The sequence below is a fragment of the Vicugna pacos genome, chromosome 6, assembly GCF_048564905.1.
Source record: "Vicugna pacos chromosome 6, VicPac4, whole genome shotgun sequence".
Lineage (NCBI taxonomy): Eukaryota > Metazoa > Chordata > Mammalia > Artiodactyla > Camelidae > Vicugna > Vicugna pacos.
Genome location: NC_132992.1, coordinates 93053200 through 93069726, shown reverse-complemented (window position 1 = coordinate 93069726; position 16527 = coordinate 93053200). Strand labels below are relative to the sequence as shown.

At 44.9% G+C, this 16527-nt stretch overlaps 1 protein-coding gene across 1 annotated transcript; it reads left to right on the top strand.

Moving 5' to 3' along the window:
- The first annotated feature begins 17 nt into the window (after nt 1–17).
- Nucleotides 18–15129, top strand: CINP (cyclin dependent kinase 2 interacting protein). Its single transcript, XM_006209063.4, has 5 exons — nt 18–84; nt 3584–3752; nt 5989–6118; nt 12408–12537; nt 14108–15129. The coding sequence occupies exons 1-5, from the start codon at nt 78–80 to the stop codon at nt 14308–14310; spliced, it is 639 nt and encodes a 212-aa protein (XP_006209125.2). The 5' UTR covers nt 18–77; the 3' UTR covers nt 14311–15129.
- Nucleotides 15130–16527: the final 1398 nt, after the last annotated feature.

Genomic DNA, 16527 nt, shown 5'->3' with positions numbered 1-16527 from the left:
GTCGGAAGTGACGTACAGCACTTCCGGCGCATGTGGGCGGAGCTTCGGGTCTCTTTCCTGGGATACCTGCGGACCCCATGGAAGGTGCGTGAGAAGCGCGCGTTTCTCCGGGCTGGGAGGGTGTAAGTGTTACGGTGTGAGCTTCGGGCTGGGCCTGAGACTCCCGCATTGAATCTGGGCCCCCCGGATTGAACGGCGGTCCGTGCCTTGCCCCAGCCCAGCCCGCCCGCCCCGCGCAGGCTCTGCGGTCGGCTCGAACTCAGTTGTGCCGAGCCTCCGTTTTTTCTCGTGTGGAACGAGATGATGTGTGCAAAGGAGTGTCAGCAGATCCTGACACTCAGATTGTCATTGTCGTGGTAGATTAGTATCAGCAGCGCGCTTTCCCCGAATTCCCCTCAGTCAGAATTCCCGTCCACAGCTCTCTGCTTGTAATAAAAGCTGTCGTTCAGCGAGTGCTCTCTGTGTGCCGGGTCGTGTTCTAAGTACTTGATCTGTGTCAGCTCATTTGATCCTCACGGCTATTCCCACGAAGTAACGTCAGCAGGTGGGGAGTGGAGGCTCGGAGGGGATGAGTAACGTAGCCACTGTGCCACTGTCCTGTCCTGAAACTGATACCTGATCTCTCTTTCCCAGCTAGATTGTAAAGTCAGTTTTTTTTTTTTCATTTCTTGAAACCTAATTTCTTGAAATCAGGACATTGTTTTTGGTTCCTAAATATGTACTGGGTATGGGGCAGACAGACGATGAATCACATGTGGCTCTGGCCCTGAAGGAGCCCCTACTAGGGGAGAGACACCCTTAGAAGATTATAGTGCAGGTGCTAAGAGTTGTTTCTCCATTTAACACGTTTTACTATGCCCTGAGGTTATGAAAGGGAACAAGATAGTCTTGTCCCTACTCTGGTGGAACTCACAGTCTAGGGAGGAATATACTAGACATTAAACAAGCAGACACACTACACTGTTGAGGGGCATGATGGCTGAATGAAGTACAGGGTGTTCCAGATATACGGTGCAGTGACTCCTAACCCAACCTGGGGATCCAGAAAGACTTCTTTGTGGAAGTGACTTTCTAAAAACCTAAATCAGATCATGTCATTTCTCTACTCAAAACTTATTGGTTGCTTTCCATTGACTTGGAATAAATCCAGACTTCTTATCTTGGCCTGAAAGGTTCTCGCTGCCTGGCCACCTCCCCGACTCTGTTTCATTCTAGCCTCACAGGTGTTTTTCTTTTTTTCATACTCACCAAGCTCATTCTCATATTAAGGCCCATGCTGTTGACTTCTCATCATTCAGGTTTCAGCCAGAATGACAACTTCTAAGGGGTTCACTCTAACACAAGACCTTCTTTTATTTTGTGGCACTTATGATCTAAACTGATGACAACCACTTAGTTGTCTGTTACCCACCTCCTCTTAGTTTCGTTTGTTTGTTTGCTTTGTTTTTTTTTTTAATTTTCTGGGGCCAAATAGCTTTCTTTATTTTTTAATTTTTTAATTTTTATTGAAGTATAGTTGATTTACAATGTTGTGTTAGTTTCAGGTGTACAACAAAGTGATTGAATTACATATATACATACTCTTTTTCAGATTCTTTTCCATTTTAGGTTATTATAAGACATTGAATATCATTCCCTATGCTATACAGTAGATCTTTGTTGTTTATCTGTTTTATATACAGTAGTGTGTATCTGTTAATCCAAATTTAATTCCTAATTTATCTCCCCCTCATCCACCTCTTCTGTGGAAAGTAAATTCCGTGAAAATGGTCCCAGTCTATCTAGTTCCATCACTTCATCACCCATGCCTGACATAATGTAGGCAAGCAGCAAATATTGGCTAGTTGTATAAAGAATGAATGAAAGAGCAATTCTATATTTAAAAGTAGAGCCCCTATGTAACTGAAAGATGGGGGCTGGTTCTCAGGAAACCAACTATGTGGTTAGAGAGTTGGAACTTTCAGTTCTCACCACCCCCTAACCCCCATCTCAAGCAAGGAAAGAGAAGCTGGAGGTTAAATCAGTTATAAACGGTCGATCATTTAATAATCAATCCTTCCTATGTAATGAAGCCTCCATAAAAACCCAAAAACAAAGGATGCTAAGAGCTTCCAGGTTGATGAACATGTGGAGATGCAGGGAGAGGGCTTGGAAGCACTGTACCTGTTCCCACATACCTCCCCCTATGTGTCTCTTCCATCTGGCTGTTCCCAGTAATCTAGTAAGTAAAATGTTTTGTTGAGTTCTCAGTGGGCCACTCTAGCAAAGTAATCCAACCCTAGGGAACCTCTGACTATAGCTGGTAGGTCAAGCACAGGTGACAACCTGGACTTGAGACTGGCGTCTGAAGAGGAGGGGCAGGAGGGGTCCTACAGGACGAGCCACTAACTTGTGGGATCTGATTCCATCTCCTGTAGGTAGCATCAGAAATGAGTTCTCTGCTTGGCAGTGGTGGAAAAAAACACACTGGAGAGGCCCTTGTGATAACACATACTATGTTGGATGCTTGCGATGTGCTGGGCGCTCACAACCTGACATATGTTATCCAATCTTCACATCAACTCTATGTAGTAGATCTGTTTTATTCTCATTTTACAGATGGGAACTTTGAGGTTCTTAGAGTTTGCCTAACTTATCTAAGGTTGCACAGCTGGCATGGCAGAGCTGGGATTCAGACCCAGTCAGTACGGTCTTCAGAGTCTAGACTCCAAACTGTACTGCCAGTGTGTGTTCTGGATTCCTTAAGGGGCCTCAGAATTTGGATCTTATCCTGTGGGCTGTGAGATGCCTTTGAAGGATCCTCAGTAGAAAAGAGAGGGCACAGCAGGACTAGGATGGCCCAGACAGCTGAGTTGGCTTATGCTGGTCTGGGATTTGCTTCCTACAGAAGCTGGGATCTGGGGGATTCGTGGGGTGCAGGCAGCATTAGCCCAAGGAAGGAAAGCGCTTTCTAGAAGAGAGAACTGCACATGCAAAGGGCTTTTCCAGAGTCGGCAGTGGTGGATATTAGCTAGAGAGTGAGGGGGTTTGAGGTAGGGTTTGAGATGAGTGTGGAGGCAGAGAGGGAGCCAGGTCTGGAAGGAGTTTGGGCGTCCTCCGGTGTTCTGAGCATGGAGGTCATCACTGCATCTCTAGGGTCCAGCCTTGTCTGTGTGTTGGAGTGTCGAGGGCTGCTGGTCCACAAAGCCCTGAACAAATGTAAGGCATCAGAGTGTCTGAGACTGGATCTTGGGGCATCCAAGAGCTTTAGCAGAAAGTCATGACTTTCCCTCCTTTCCAACCTTTGAAAGTGGTCAGCGTGCTTCGGATAAAACTTTGTGGTGCCATTAAGCTTCGAAAGGATTCAGCTGTTATCTAGTGAGTCTTAAAATGTAAAAACAATTCAAAAATAAAAATAAAAACAATCCTATCTTGTCTTGTTCCAGGAACTTTCACATTCATCCAGATTTCTTCATTTCCAAGACATGATTTGTCCAGTTGATGTGGTGTTTCAGATAGTTCTAAGGTTGCAGTTATAAGGACATTTCCCCACAACTATAATCATGAATTTCATGACAGTTATGTTTCTTTTACTCCCTATTAGCCAAGACTCTTGGAAGTACAACGCCCAAAAAACCTGTCTTATCTGTCAGTGCAAGGAAAATTAAGGACAATGCGGCCGATTGGCATAATCTAATCCTGAAATGGGAAACCCTCAATGATGGAGGTTTTGCTACCGCCAATAATATTGCCAACATGAAAATCAGTTTATTGTAAGTACACATGGAGTATGTTCTGTGCGCTTCACCCATAATGAGTGGGCAGAAGTTTCCTGGGAGTCTTTTTAGGGTGGGAAGGGTCCTCTCTAGCAGCATAGATAGATTAAATTATATAAAGTGAAAAAGCAAGTGGTGAAATGCTGCATGCAAGTAAGAACTGTGTACATTTTTTTAAAAAATGTTTATTTCTATTGTTAGGGTTTTTTTGTTGTTTTGGGGGAGGTAATTACGTTTGTTTATTATTTATTTTAATGGTGGTACTGGGGATTGAACCCAGGACCTAGTCATGCTAAGCATATACTCTACCACTGAGCTATAGCCCCCCCCCGTACATTTTTTTCACACCCTTACTGTGGTATAATTCCTGTACAGCAGACTACTCATACTTCAGATGTACAATCTGATGAATTTTGATAGATGTGTATGTATACTTTAAATGCAGAATTATACTACAGATCGTGGTTACATCTGTGTATGACATTAAAAAAAAGAATTGGAGGAATACAGACTCAGTTCATGACACCGGCATCCTCTAGGAAGAAAGAGTTTGGGATAGTAGGCAAATAGCACTCCATCTTTGTGATGCTGCATTTTATAATAAATACATATTTGGTCTGTCCCTGTTCCCGGCACACAGCGCCTTATGGTTTCCTGGGGGATAAGAGCAATGGGAGAATCTTTTGTTATAATATGTGTTCTTTTATCCCTGGTTCCTGAAGTATCTGTTCTTTTGTCCTCTAGAATGATAAAGGTGAGAGGGGTATCTGGTTATAACAAGCCCCTTTCAGTCACGCTTGAGTTCATTTACTGAGGGGACTTCTGGAAAGCCCATAAGGATGCAGGCACCAACCACGTGATTAGAGTTGGCACTTTCAGCCCTACCCCCACCCCACCTCAGGGGAGGAGAGAGGGGCTAGAGGTTGAATTAATCAGCAACAGCCAGTCATTTAATCAGTCATGCCTTCATCATGAAGCCTCCATAAAATACCAAAAGGACGGGGGTTTGAAGAGCTTTCGGATTGGGAGCAAGAGCGCTTCCATGTGCCAGAAGGGTAGTGCACCCCAGATTCCACAGGAACCGAAGCCCCTGTGCTCGACACCCTTCCAAACTTTGCCCTGTGTCCCTCTTCATATAGCTGTCCTTTCGTATCCTTTGTAATAAACCAGTCAATCATCTAGAAAGTACACTGTGTCTTCCTGGAGTCTGCAAACTGCTCTAGCAAATTAATTGAACCTAAGGAGGGGGTCGTGGGAACCTCCAACTGACAGCCGGTTTGTCAGAAGCACAGGTAACAACCTGAACTTGTAATTGGCGTCTGAAGTTGAGCCTGGGCAGTCTTGTGAGACAGAGTCCTTAACCTGTGGGAACTGATGCTATCCTCGGTAGGCAGTGTCAGAACTGAGCTATGTGGTAGGATGCCCAGCTGGTGTCCAGGGAACCTGAGAATTGCTTGGTGTGGAGAGCCCTGCTTTGCCTTTGGGGACCAGGTGTCAGAGGCGGAGTAGGGTATTCAAAGCAGAGGAAGACCCGGGAGTGTGTTTCCCCTTCGCAGTTTCTTTTAAAAAGACAAAGGAATTAAGAAAACAAACTCTTGGCAGTTGCCAGTTCTAATGAGAAGATTTGCTTTATTAGTCTTTGCACTTTCCTGTATATACATATTTTTAATTTCTCAAAGTTGTAATTATACATTTGGTATCTTTGTCTGCCGGCCAGATTCTGGAGTCTTACCTTCCTGGCCTTGGCCCCTGGCTCTCGCCAGTTCCCTCAAACACATCATGTTCTGTGATCCTCTGCTGCCTTTTCCTGCTCAGCAAGTCCATGAAGCATTTCTTACCCTTATCGCATAGGATGCACTCTGATATTTCCTATTCCATTTTAATGTTTCATTTTTTCCTTTAATGTTGATCGTGGCCCCACTAGATTAATTTCACGTGCCGTGGGTCACAGCATTTTCACCTTACAAAACACATTCCTAGCTGATGAATTCTGAACGTATGACCGGGTCTTACTCCCTGAGGATGCCACCAGGCTGGATGGAATTGACTTACTCTAGTGCAAATTTGATTAAAGGATGGACATGTTGATTGTATATGTAAATAACACTTAAACACGATGACGGGAAGCATGATGACATAATTATGTGGATACTGAGTTTTCTGGGGTTTATCATAACAAAATGAGATGGGCTTATGAAGTGTATTTGTTCTCACTCTTTTTCATTTCATCCAGGAGCAAAGACAAGATAGAATTAGAGACCAGCAGCCTGGTTTCTGATGAAAATGCGGGAAAGATATGCCCAGAATATAACAGGGAACTGGAGATGCTGTGTGAGGAGCTGCAGGTCACCCTGGACAGTTTGGTAAGAAGCAGAGACCCACCGCCTGTGCGCCCAGTCGCTGGATCCGGGCATTGGGTTTGCTCAAGTGCCTGGCAGCCTCCCGCGCACTGGGCTGTGCGTTCCTTCTCCCAGCTTTTGTCTTTCCCTCCTTGCCTTCCCCGTTGGTCCCTCTGCTTCGACAGGCCCCATAAATCTTGTTCCCCAAGGTGCTGTCCTCCACCTGGTTCTTTCCTTCTTGTATGTTGTCCGGAGCGATTTCACCTGCTCCCAGGGCCCCACGGTGAGAATTTTAGGCCTTGTGGGCAGCAGGCCATCATGCTGCTTGGGCATAGCACATGGGCCAGGGGGTTCTGGCTGTGGTATTTACAGATGCTGAAATTTAAATTTTGTCTGATTTTCATGCGTCACAAAATATTCTTCTTTTGATTTTTTTTCAACCGCTTAAAAATGTAAAACCCATTCTTAGCTTGAGGGCCACACAAAAATAGGCTTTGGGCCGGATTTGGCCTATGAGCCCTGATCTAGCACAAAAGGGATACTCTGAAACGTTTGTTTAATAAATTAAAGGCTGGATGTTAGTACCCACCAAACTGGCCACCACAGTGGACATGACACCTCATCTCTTTGCCAGACACAGGAATCAGGTTTTGTACATCTTTGAACTGAGATAACTAAAACTTTCCCACAAACACATGAAGTCTGTTTATATTTGGAGGGTAGGGAGAGAGGTAATTAGGTTTGTTTATTTATTTACTTACTTTTTTTTTTAATGGAGGGACTGGGGATTGAATCCGGGACCTCGTCGTGCATATTAAGCACTCGCTCTACCACTGAGCTATACCCCTCCCCCAATCTGCATATTATTGTAAGGCAGACTATAGGTTTAAAGGAGTTTTTCAGGAAACACTGTCCTTTTAACTTTAAACACTGAGGGGAGAAGTCGTAGAGCACATGCCTAGTGTGCATGAGGTCCTGGGTTCAAAATAAACAGGTAAACCTGATTACCTCCGCCTGCAAAAAATAATAATCATAAACAAATATCACATTGATTGTAAGATGTAATGGTTTCTGAAACATTAAAATGAATGGTGCATTGAGAACCATTTGGTGATTTAGCCTTTTCTTTATGATTGAAATGCAGTACTGTCTTTGGGATGTTTTGATACTTATGGGGCTGTTTGTCTCCTCTACATAAACAATTAGATTTTGTACTTGCCCTGTCTGTTTTGTGATTCTGCCTTCGGGTTGTGCCATGATAATCACTTGGTCCGCCACCCAGCCCTCTCCACCTGGTGCTCAAGCAGGTCACAGGACAGGCCTGTGTCTTCCTCAACTTCATTTTAAGGCCCTCTCATGGTAAGGCTGGAGGCTAAGGTGTGTGGGCCTCGTGGGATCTGCTTTCTTTGTTTTATCTCTACGTTCACAGCTATGTCTCTAGTAGTTGGGTTCTAGACCTAGACTTGCAGACGAGCCGGGAATTAACACAGGCAAAATAATCCATCGAAATTTGCAGATAATCAGTTGAAAACTGACCACGTGTATTTTGCTTGTTCCTTTGTTTGTTTTCCCAAATTAACCCACTTGATTATGGCACGTGTTTTTGTTTGGACAAAATGCAGGTACACACACTGCCTGAAAGAGAAGAAACTGGCTGGCTAAGCTCCTGCACTGAAACACTTCAGCCAGCAGAGCTGCGCGGCCTGGCCTGGCCGGCTGGCATGAGCACTGGCGGCCTTGTCATCTGTTGTTTGGATAAGGCGACGCTCCCGCCAGAACCTCTTTGTCCCTGGCCTCCTGTGTTCCTTCCTGGCATAAAACATTTCACAGAATCCCCAAAACTGTGTTCGAATGAGAAACAATTTGACACTTACTAATGTGACTTTTATAAAATGTAAAAACCCTGGGAAGGAGTTTGTCTCTAAATGCCACTTGGCTCTTTTTTTGGCTCATACATCCTCACTTATGACTCTGTGCATGTGCACACTGCCTTAGGGAAAAGTGTCTCAGGGAGCGCGGGGGGAGGAGGTGGTCCAGAGGGACAGATTGGTTTTTCTCCTCTGTGCTTGGCTCTTCTTGTAAGTGACTGGACCACAGGACCCCTTCCTCAGCCCCGCTGACCCGCACAGAGGAGAGAGGGCCAGGGGGGATATGAGGAGGTGGAGTCAAGGTCCAGGAAATCCAGCCAGTGGCTCAGGGGGCTGAGCAGTAGCAGATGACGCACGGGGCCCCTGCCTTGTCCCTCCACCCACAGCACAGGTCCAGGGTGAGGGGGCGTGGCCTGGCGGGCCAGCTGACAGTGGTCGCTGGGTTAGGTGACTGCGTGCTCATGGGGACCCGAGTTCCCAAGCTCTTTGGATAAAGCCTGGGCTGTGTCAGTGAGAGCCGAGGACATAGCAGCCCCACGAGTTACATGGTCAGAGACAGCTGGGTGCTTCCAGAGGGAGAGGGAGAGGCCAGGTCTGAGAGAAGGAACTGGAAGAGCTGGGGTTTTAGCCCCAAGTCGAGGGACCAGTAGACCTAAGAGCTGCCATCACAGCCGAAAGGCTGTCCTGAGAAAAGGAACTGGCAGTCTGGTTTAGGAAGCCTCAAAGGGGGAGGAGACAGTGGTGTGGCCCATGCTGGGAAACCTGTCCCCAAGGACTGGACAGTTCCTCAGCAGGTTAATTACACAGATGGTTGAGGAAGCAATTCCTGGGCAGAACTGGATCAGTTCTTCCTTCTTATCCTACCTCACAATTTGTATCACATCCCATATGCTTTTAATTACTGTATATTTTTCTGTAATACAATTAAAATCATATTATAAAAAATGTTAGCTGAATACTTCTTCCCTATCAGGGTCTGAGCCTGGGGCTTACTCCCTCTTTCCTAACAGAAGTATCACTTCTTAAAAAGGCAAGCGTTAGTGAGATGAGAGGCGCCGGTGGCCAGAGCGGGAAGGTAAGAACCAGGCAGAGCAGCCTCGCTCCGGGGCTCGGGGTCACTGGCAGGGTGGCTGGTGCCACTGGACGCTGCTCCCCTCCCACTCCCGTGCATCCTGCATTTTGGGAAAAGGTGGGCCCCTTGGTCTCTGCGGTGCCCCTAACCCACAGGTTCCTGCTTCAGTGAATTTATGCATTTTTTAAACTAGTAGAATATGTATTTTTAGGACAATTTTAGAGTTACAGAAAGGTCGAGCAAATGGTGCGGAGGGTTCCCATAAAATATCCCCACTCGAACCCAGTTCATCATTAGCGTTTCACGCAGGACAATCAAAATTTCATGTCACTCGGCAGGTGTTACCAGTAACGACCCAGCACTGATACGCTGTTATTAAATGAAGTATAGTTTGTTCAGATTTCGTTTTTGTCCCGAGAGCCGGGTCCAGGACGGTGCAGTGAGTTTTAGTCTTCATGTCTCCTTGGGCTCCTCTTGGCTGTGACAGTTTCTCCAGTTTTTCTTGCTGTGACTTTGAGGAGGCATTTTGTAGACTGGCTCTCAGTTGGGATTTACTTGATGTTTTTCGTGTGGTTCGAGGGGTTGCGGGTTTCAGAGGAAGACCCGAGGAAGGTGCACCTCTTGCCACATCATAGACATCACACTGTCAACATGACGTGTTGCTGTGGGTGTTCACCCTGATCGCCTGGCTGTGGAGTGTGTCAGGTGCCCCCTCTGCAAAGTGACCCTGCCCACTTTCCACACTGTAGGAAGTCACCCTGCAGCCCACGGGGAGCTGTGTTCTTCCTCTTGGAGGTGGAGCAGCTGCGTCCGCTGCTTATTAATTGTTCAGTCAGTGATTCCTAGCAGTACAGGCTCTCTGAGTTATTCACCTCACACGCTTTGAGCTGTAATCTGGGTGTGCTTTATGCTGTTTCTCAGGTTGTTCCTGCTTTGGCTCCCATGTCCCTCTGACATATGCCCGTCATTGTGAGGTTTTGTTCTGGTTTTTTTGAACACTTTCTGGCATCCTAGGGTGCTCTGGGCTCATCTTGTATATTTCTTGCTTCAATCCTAGAATCAGCCATTTCTCCAAGGAGCCTTGGTTCCTTCTTTTGGCGAATCCTATTAGAAACCAAGATCTGGGTGCTAATTGTCAGACACCAAAGTTCTCTGCTCCAATTTATTCCTTTTTAAAGTGGTTTGGAAATTAATTCACAGCCGTATGTTCAAAACCAGAATTTGATGTTGTAAGAATAATTGATATTTTTTTTCTATTTTCCTCTAGTCTTCAGAGAGAATAGTTTCCCAGACTTGGCTTTAAGTGTCTTTTTTTCTTTTTTTAATGTTTTAACTTCCTCCTGTTTTTTATTTACTTTTTTTAGTTGAAGTACAGTCAGTTCACAAAGTATTAATTTCTGATGTCCAGCATAATGATTCAGTTATACATATATGTATTCCTTTTCATATTCTTTTTCATTATAGGCAAGGTATTGAATACAGTTTTCTGTGCTATACAGTAGGACCTTGTTGTTTATCTATTTTACATATAGTAGTATGTTATCTACAAATCTCAAACTCCCAATTTATCCTTCCCCTCCCCTTTCCCCCTTGGTAACCATAAGTTTGTTTTCTATGCCTGTGAGCCTATTTCTGTTCTGTAAATGAGTTCATTTATGTCATTTTTTTAAGGTTCCACATATAAATGATATCATAAGGAATTTTTCTTTCTTTTTCTGGCTTGTTTCACTTAGTATGATAATGTCCAGATCCATCCGTGTTGCTGCAAATGGCATTATATTATTCTTTTTTATGGTTGAGTAGTATTCCATCACACACACACACACACCCCATTTTCTTTATCCAGTCATCTGTCGATGGACATTTAGGTTGTTGGCTTTAAGTGTCTCTAAGGAATCTGACCTTAGTTGGGAGGGCAGAGGCACCTTTTTTGCTGAGCTGGACAAACGTTTCACAGCATGGCCTCTTGGCTGTGGGAGGAGACGTGTGACAGTGCGGCACTGAGAGCATGCTCACCTGCCATCACTTCAGGGCTGACGTGTGACTGAGAAATGGTCATTGCTGAGTGAGCCCCAGAACAGAGCTGGAACCATGGCCTGGTGACAAGCCTCCGGGCCTTTTGTTGCTCTCCTGATCTGTACTGGCCTTTCTTAGCATCAGGTGGCGTCGGGGAGCTGCTGCAGATGCAGAGGAGAGAGCTTAGAACTGGGTGTCAAGAGACCTGGGGCCAGAAAGCCTGGTTTGAAGTCCTGAACTCATCCTTCTTCAATCCTGACCGCCTTGAGAGTTTTTGCAGCTGGAACATGGACATGCTGTGTCCTGCCTCCTGGGCTTGGGCCAAGTGAGAAATCGAACCTGAAAAGATTTGGGAAAAAGTACAGTCCTTTAAAAATTCATGTTAGCTAAATTTAGTGCATGCTGCTTCAGACAGAACTGTAGGGTGGTTAAAGGACCAAGTACAAGGAATTAAGTTTCTGACGATTGATACATAAAGCAAACTGTACTTTAGGACTTAGAATTGTGCTCTTGGTAGACCTATGCTACTTAAATTCGAAATCTTAGTTACTTCGCCCATTTTGGGGAGGGGTTGGGGGTAATTAGATATATTTATTTATTTATTTTTGATGGAGGTCCTGGGGATTGAACCCAGGACCTTGTGCATGCTAAGCATGTGCCCTACCACTGAACTATACTCTCCCACCCCCACCCATTTGTTTTCTTTAACAAACTCATACATAACTCCAGCAGGTGCTTCACAAATACTACCTTGGTCCCCCGGCTCCCTGGGGAAGCAGGCACTTTGTCAGACCATCTGTGCCAGCAGCACAGAGCCCAGCGTCTGTGGAGGCACCGTCAGTGTCAAGTTCTCACCACTTCCTTCCCATGTGAAGTGTGCAGGGCTGCCTTTCATTATTACCATTTTATAAACAGGGAAACCAACCCTCAAAGAGGTTTCTGTAAACCCCAGGGTGGCTCATAAAAGAGTCAGAAGTGAGCTCATTTAGTGCCTCTTCTCCCATCTTTTATCCCATAAACGCAAGAGCCTGCCTCGTGATTCCTCTAGGTCTTTGGTGCTACAAAATTAGTGATGCTCGGAAATCTTAAATAAGTGTGACTCAGTGAGCTTTCTCCTCTCCACACTGAAAATCTGGGATTTATTACCGAACTCATCCAAATTAATGAACTCATAGCAACTCTCAGCCTGTGTCTCCCTGGAAATTTGCTGCACATGGAGTTAATGGTGTTGAATTATTAGACTTACAGTCTCAACAAATTTACATTTCTTAGTTTGAAAATCTTCGAGTTATTGAATCTAAGATAGGAGCAGATTTCAAATCATAAAGTCTCATGTTCTAAATTAATATCTTTTCAGACCAAAATACAGATGAAAATGGAAAAGCTGTCTTCAACTACCAGGGGAGTTTGTGAACTAGAAAATTACCATTACGGGGAGGAGAGGAAGCGGCCCCTGCTGTTCCACACGTGGCCCACAGCCCGTTTCTGTAAGTAGTTCTTTCTGCATTGATTTTCAGGGGGAGGTTATGAGAGCATTTGGTATCATTTAGATCTGGCCCTCTGAAAAGCTGACAGGCTTTGCAATTCAATTAAAGAGGCTCCACTGAGAGGGAAGGAGATGGGGACATCTAAAAATGAGCATTTCTTCTTGGCTTTAATTACCTAAGAATCAGCAAAGAATATTAAATCGTAATTAGAGACCCATGTGTAAGTCACCTTTGTTGGCCCTGTAAAGCCAGGGGGCAGGATGAATTTGCCTCCTCTGCAGAGGCAGAAACCTCATTTGGGTTTTTTTTTTAATGGGTTTTTGCTTTTTGTTTTGTTTTAATTAAAAAGTAAATGGTGGTCACTTAAGCCCACACCCCAGAAGACTGCTGAGAAAACAGACTCCAGAGTTAAATAAGCTCTGTGAGGTAAGGGCTATTTTAGCTTTGTTAGTTCAAAAGAAGGACTAAGATATTTGATGCTGATCTGAGACCTGACTTTTAAATAAGGGAGAAAAGGGTAAAGTCACCTAGTGTAATGTGTTTATTGAATATTGTCAGTTTGAGGTGAATCTTTTTATAATGATTACAGATGCTTAAGAATTGAGAAAAGTTTTCAGGTACTTTTTTTTTCCCCAATTGAAGTAGAGTTGATTTACAATGTTGTGTTAACTTCTGGTGCACAGCATGGTGATTCAGTAATACATATATATATTTTTTTTCATTATAGGTGTTACAAGGTACTGAATAGTCTCCTGTGCTATACAGTAAAACCTTATTGTTTATTTTATATATAATAGTTTGTATATGCTAATCCCAAACTCCTAATTTATCCCTCCCTGCTTCCCCTTTGGTAACTATAAGTTTGTTTTCGTTGTCTGTGAATCTTTTTCTGTTTTGTAAATAAGTTCATTTGTGTTACATTTCAGATTCCACATATAAGTGATATAGGATATTTGTCTTTCTCTGTCTGACGTACTTCGCTTAATATGATCATCTCTATGTCCCTCCATGTTGCTGCAAATGGCACTATTTCATTTTTTATGGCTGAATAATATTCCATTGTGAATATATACACCACATCTTCCGTATCCAGTCAGCTGTCAGTGGACATTTAGGTTGCTTCTATGTCGTGGCAATTGGAAATAGTGCTACTGTGAACATTGGGGTGCATGTATTTTTTTGAATTAGAGTTTCCTTTGCATATATGCCCAGGAGTGGCATTGCTGGATTGTAGGGTAACTCTATTTTTAGTTTTTTAAGGAACTTCCATAGTGACTATACCAATTTACTTTCCCACCAACAGTTTCTCCAAACTCTCTCCAGCATTTATCATTTGTAGAGCTTTTAGTGGTGGCCATCCTGGCCAGTGTGAGGAGAAACAGGTACTTCTTAATGTCATGATACTTACCCTGTTATCTGATGCTAATCTGCACCAGCTTGAGTCCTCCTTCTGTCAGTGCTGTTGCTCATTCTGGCTTTTGACAAGGAGCTTTTCAAGGTGGCAGTTGTCCCCAGTCAAGGGTGCTTCCATGAATTACTCTTGTTAAAGGGGGACTTACGTGTGTTTCAGACGAGGTTTCCTGCCAGCTCTCCAACATGTACCGGTGGGAGCTCCGTCTGAAGCGCACCATTGTGGAAGAGCTCGCGCACTCCACAGACCGCGACCTCACCCTGAGCTATCTGTCCATGTGGCTGCACCAGCCCTACCTGGAGAGCCACAGCAGGCTGCTTCTGGAGAGCATGCTGCTGGAAACCGGGCACCGAGCACTGTGACCCCCAACACGGCTTCACATGAGAGCCTCCAGGTTCTGGACCACAGCTCCTGTAGCTCCTACGGTGGCACTCATCAGACCTGGGATGACTCCCCGTGCCTACCCGGCGCCAGACCCTGGGCTCTGGCGCGGACACCTGCTGACCTTTTTCAGGTCTTCCCATGCTGCCCGCCACTCCGCGTCACCTGCCCATTGTGAATCTGTCACCTGTTAAGACCTCTGCATGAAGTCACTTGATCCTGTGTTGGTAAATCAGGTGTATTTTACATAGATTACATTTATATAAACAATCCCTGGTTTAATATGTATATTTTAAACCTATCTGTATGATTTATTTTATTTTTTATTTTTTTATTTTGGGGGAGGACGTAATTAAGTTCTTGTGTGTGATTTTTTTTTTTTTAAGTGGAGGTGCTGGCGATTGAACCCAGGACCTTGTGCATGTTCCCCTCTGTATTGTTTAAATTGTTGTGGAACTGTCTTAGTTTTGTAATTACAAGTCATGTTTTAAATACCATAGAGTTAACTGAGTAACTCAGAATGGCACCATGGTGGTGAAAACTATTTTGAAACTATTTTGGTGATACCAAAAATTGTCTCTATTTTTGTTCTGAGGATGTGGCAGGCCAAGTGAAGTGTCCTCCATGTCATTCTTCTGGCATAAAAACAAATATCAGGGGTCAGTCCTACCATTGCTCCCCAGAAACAAATCTAAGAAACTTCATGCTGCGTGATGTGGGATGCAGCCTCATGAAGCTGAAGTCCTAGCACCCCAGCAACAAGTGCTTCCCAGGGAAGGAATGAAAATATTCCCAAAATATAAGACCTTCTGACAGGATGTATTTTGAGGGAACGGATATTTCACTGTGTAACTTGACATAGCTAAAACATTTAAAGGCAACATTTCTTAGAATTTCTCTTTCCTCTCCTTTGCCGTATTTATTAGAATCTGGCCATCATACGAGTAGTCCATCAGATGTCCTGCAGTCCGGAAACCACCTGGTTAGCATTTGTTGGAAGTGGCGTCCCGCCCCGAGGTCCCTGCTGTCTGAGCTGTGGGCCCAGACGGGTGGGACAGGCCCCCAGAGGCACAAGGTCCGGTACCAGTTTTATAACACTTTTCTTCTATGACTTTTTTTTTAACGGCAGTCCTGGGGATTGAACCTGGGACCTTGTGCATGCCGAGCCCGTGCTTTACCACTGAGGTAACCCACCCCTGTTAGCAGTTTTATTTTGGAGTCTGTGGAGGGGGTGGTACTTAAAGGATAAATGTTCTTCAGAGGAGACACTGGAGGATTTCTAGGCCTTTCTAGGACATTTCCTGTGTTCTTGATGCCTCATCTCCGGACAGCCAGGTTGCCCGGGAGAACTAATGGAAAGGATCGATACTGCTAAGTTTACAAACAAGTAGAAGAGCCAAGTTTCCAGTGGCATTAGCCCAGGGATCCCTCACGAAACAGAAGAGGCGTCAAATTGATGGAAGAGCTCTTGGCTATTGAGTTTGCTGAGTTCCAAAGTCATTACACAACCGAAGGACAGTTTCTATCTGAAAGGAACAATGAAGTCTTCAGAGAACCCGCATGGGGCTTCTCAACACAGTGGATTGATCACCAGGTGTTTTCTCTGCCTCTAGAAACCTTGCCAAATAGTAAAAGAATGTTAACAGGTAGAATCCACAAAAACTCAGAATGGGACTGGTGTCGGGCTGCACCAGGCAGGCCTGTGAGCCCTGTGCTTGCCTAGACTCGGGATCTGGGAGTCAGCCCAAGTCACAGACCTGAATGGTTTAATGGGTGCAGGACCTTACACGTTTGAAAGAAGGTCCCGGAGCAACACCCCACCTTGTACAGCTGCCAGTGGCAGGACATGGTGGCAGTCTTGACCTTCAGGGGACGGGGAGGTTACCAGTTATTGGGGGAACTGGCCCATTGGTTACCAGGGAAGCCAGCAGGGGAACAGGCCCCTCACCTCTTTGATAAACTATCTTGGTGGAGATTCTGATCTAAAGATTAAAACAGTCACTAGTTGGGGTGGAGTAGGTAGGCGCTTACTGACTAGACTGTGATTAAGAGGGAAGGCCAGTCAGGTGATTAGGCTGTGGGTGAGCAGGGACCGGTCTAGCAGGAGACGTACAGAGAGCAAGAGAACAGCCATCTTGGGTGGCCTGACCACACAACTGGGGGAGGGTTTCGAGACGCACTCGTAAGTACATTTAATT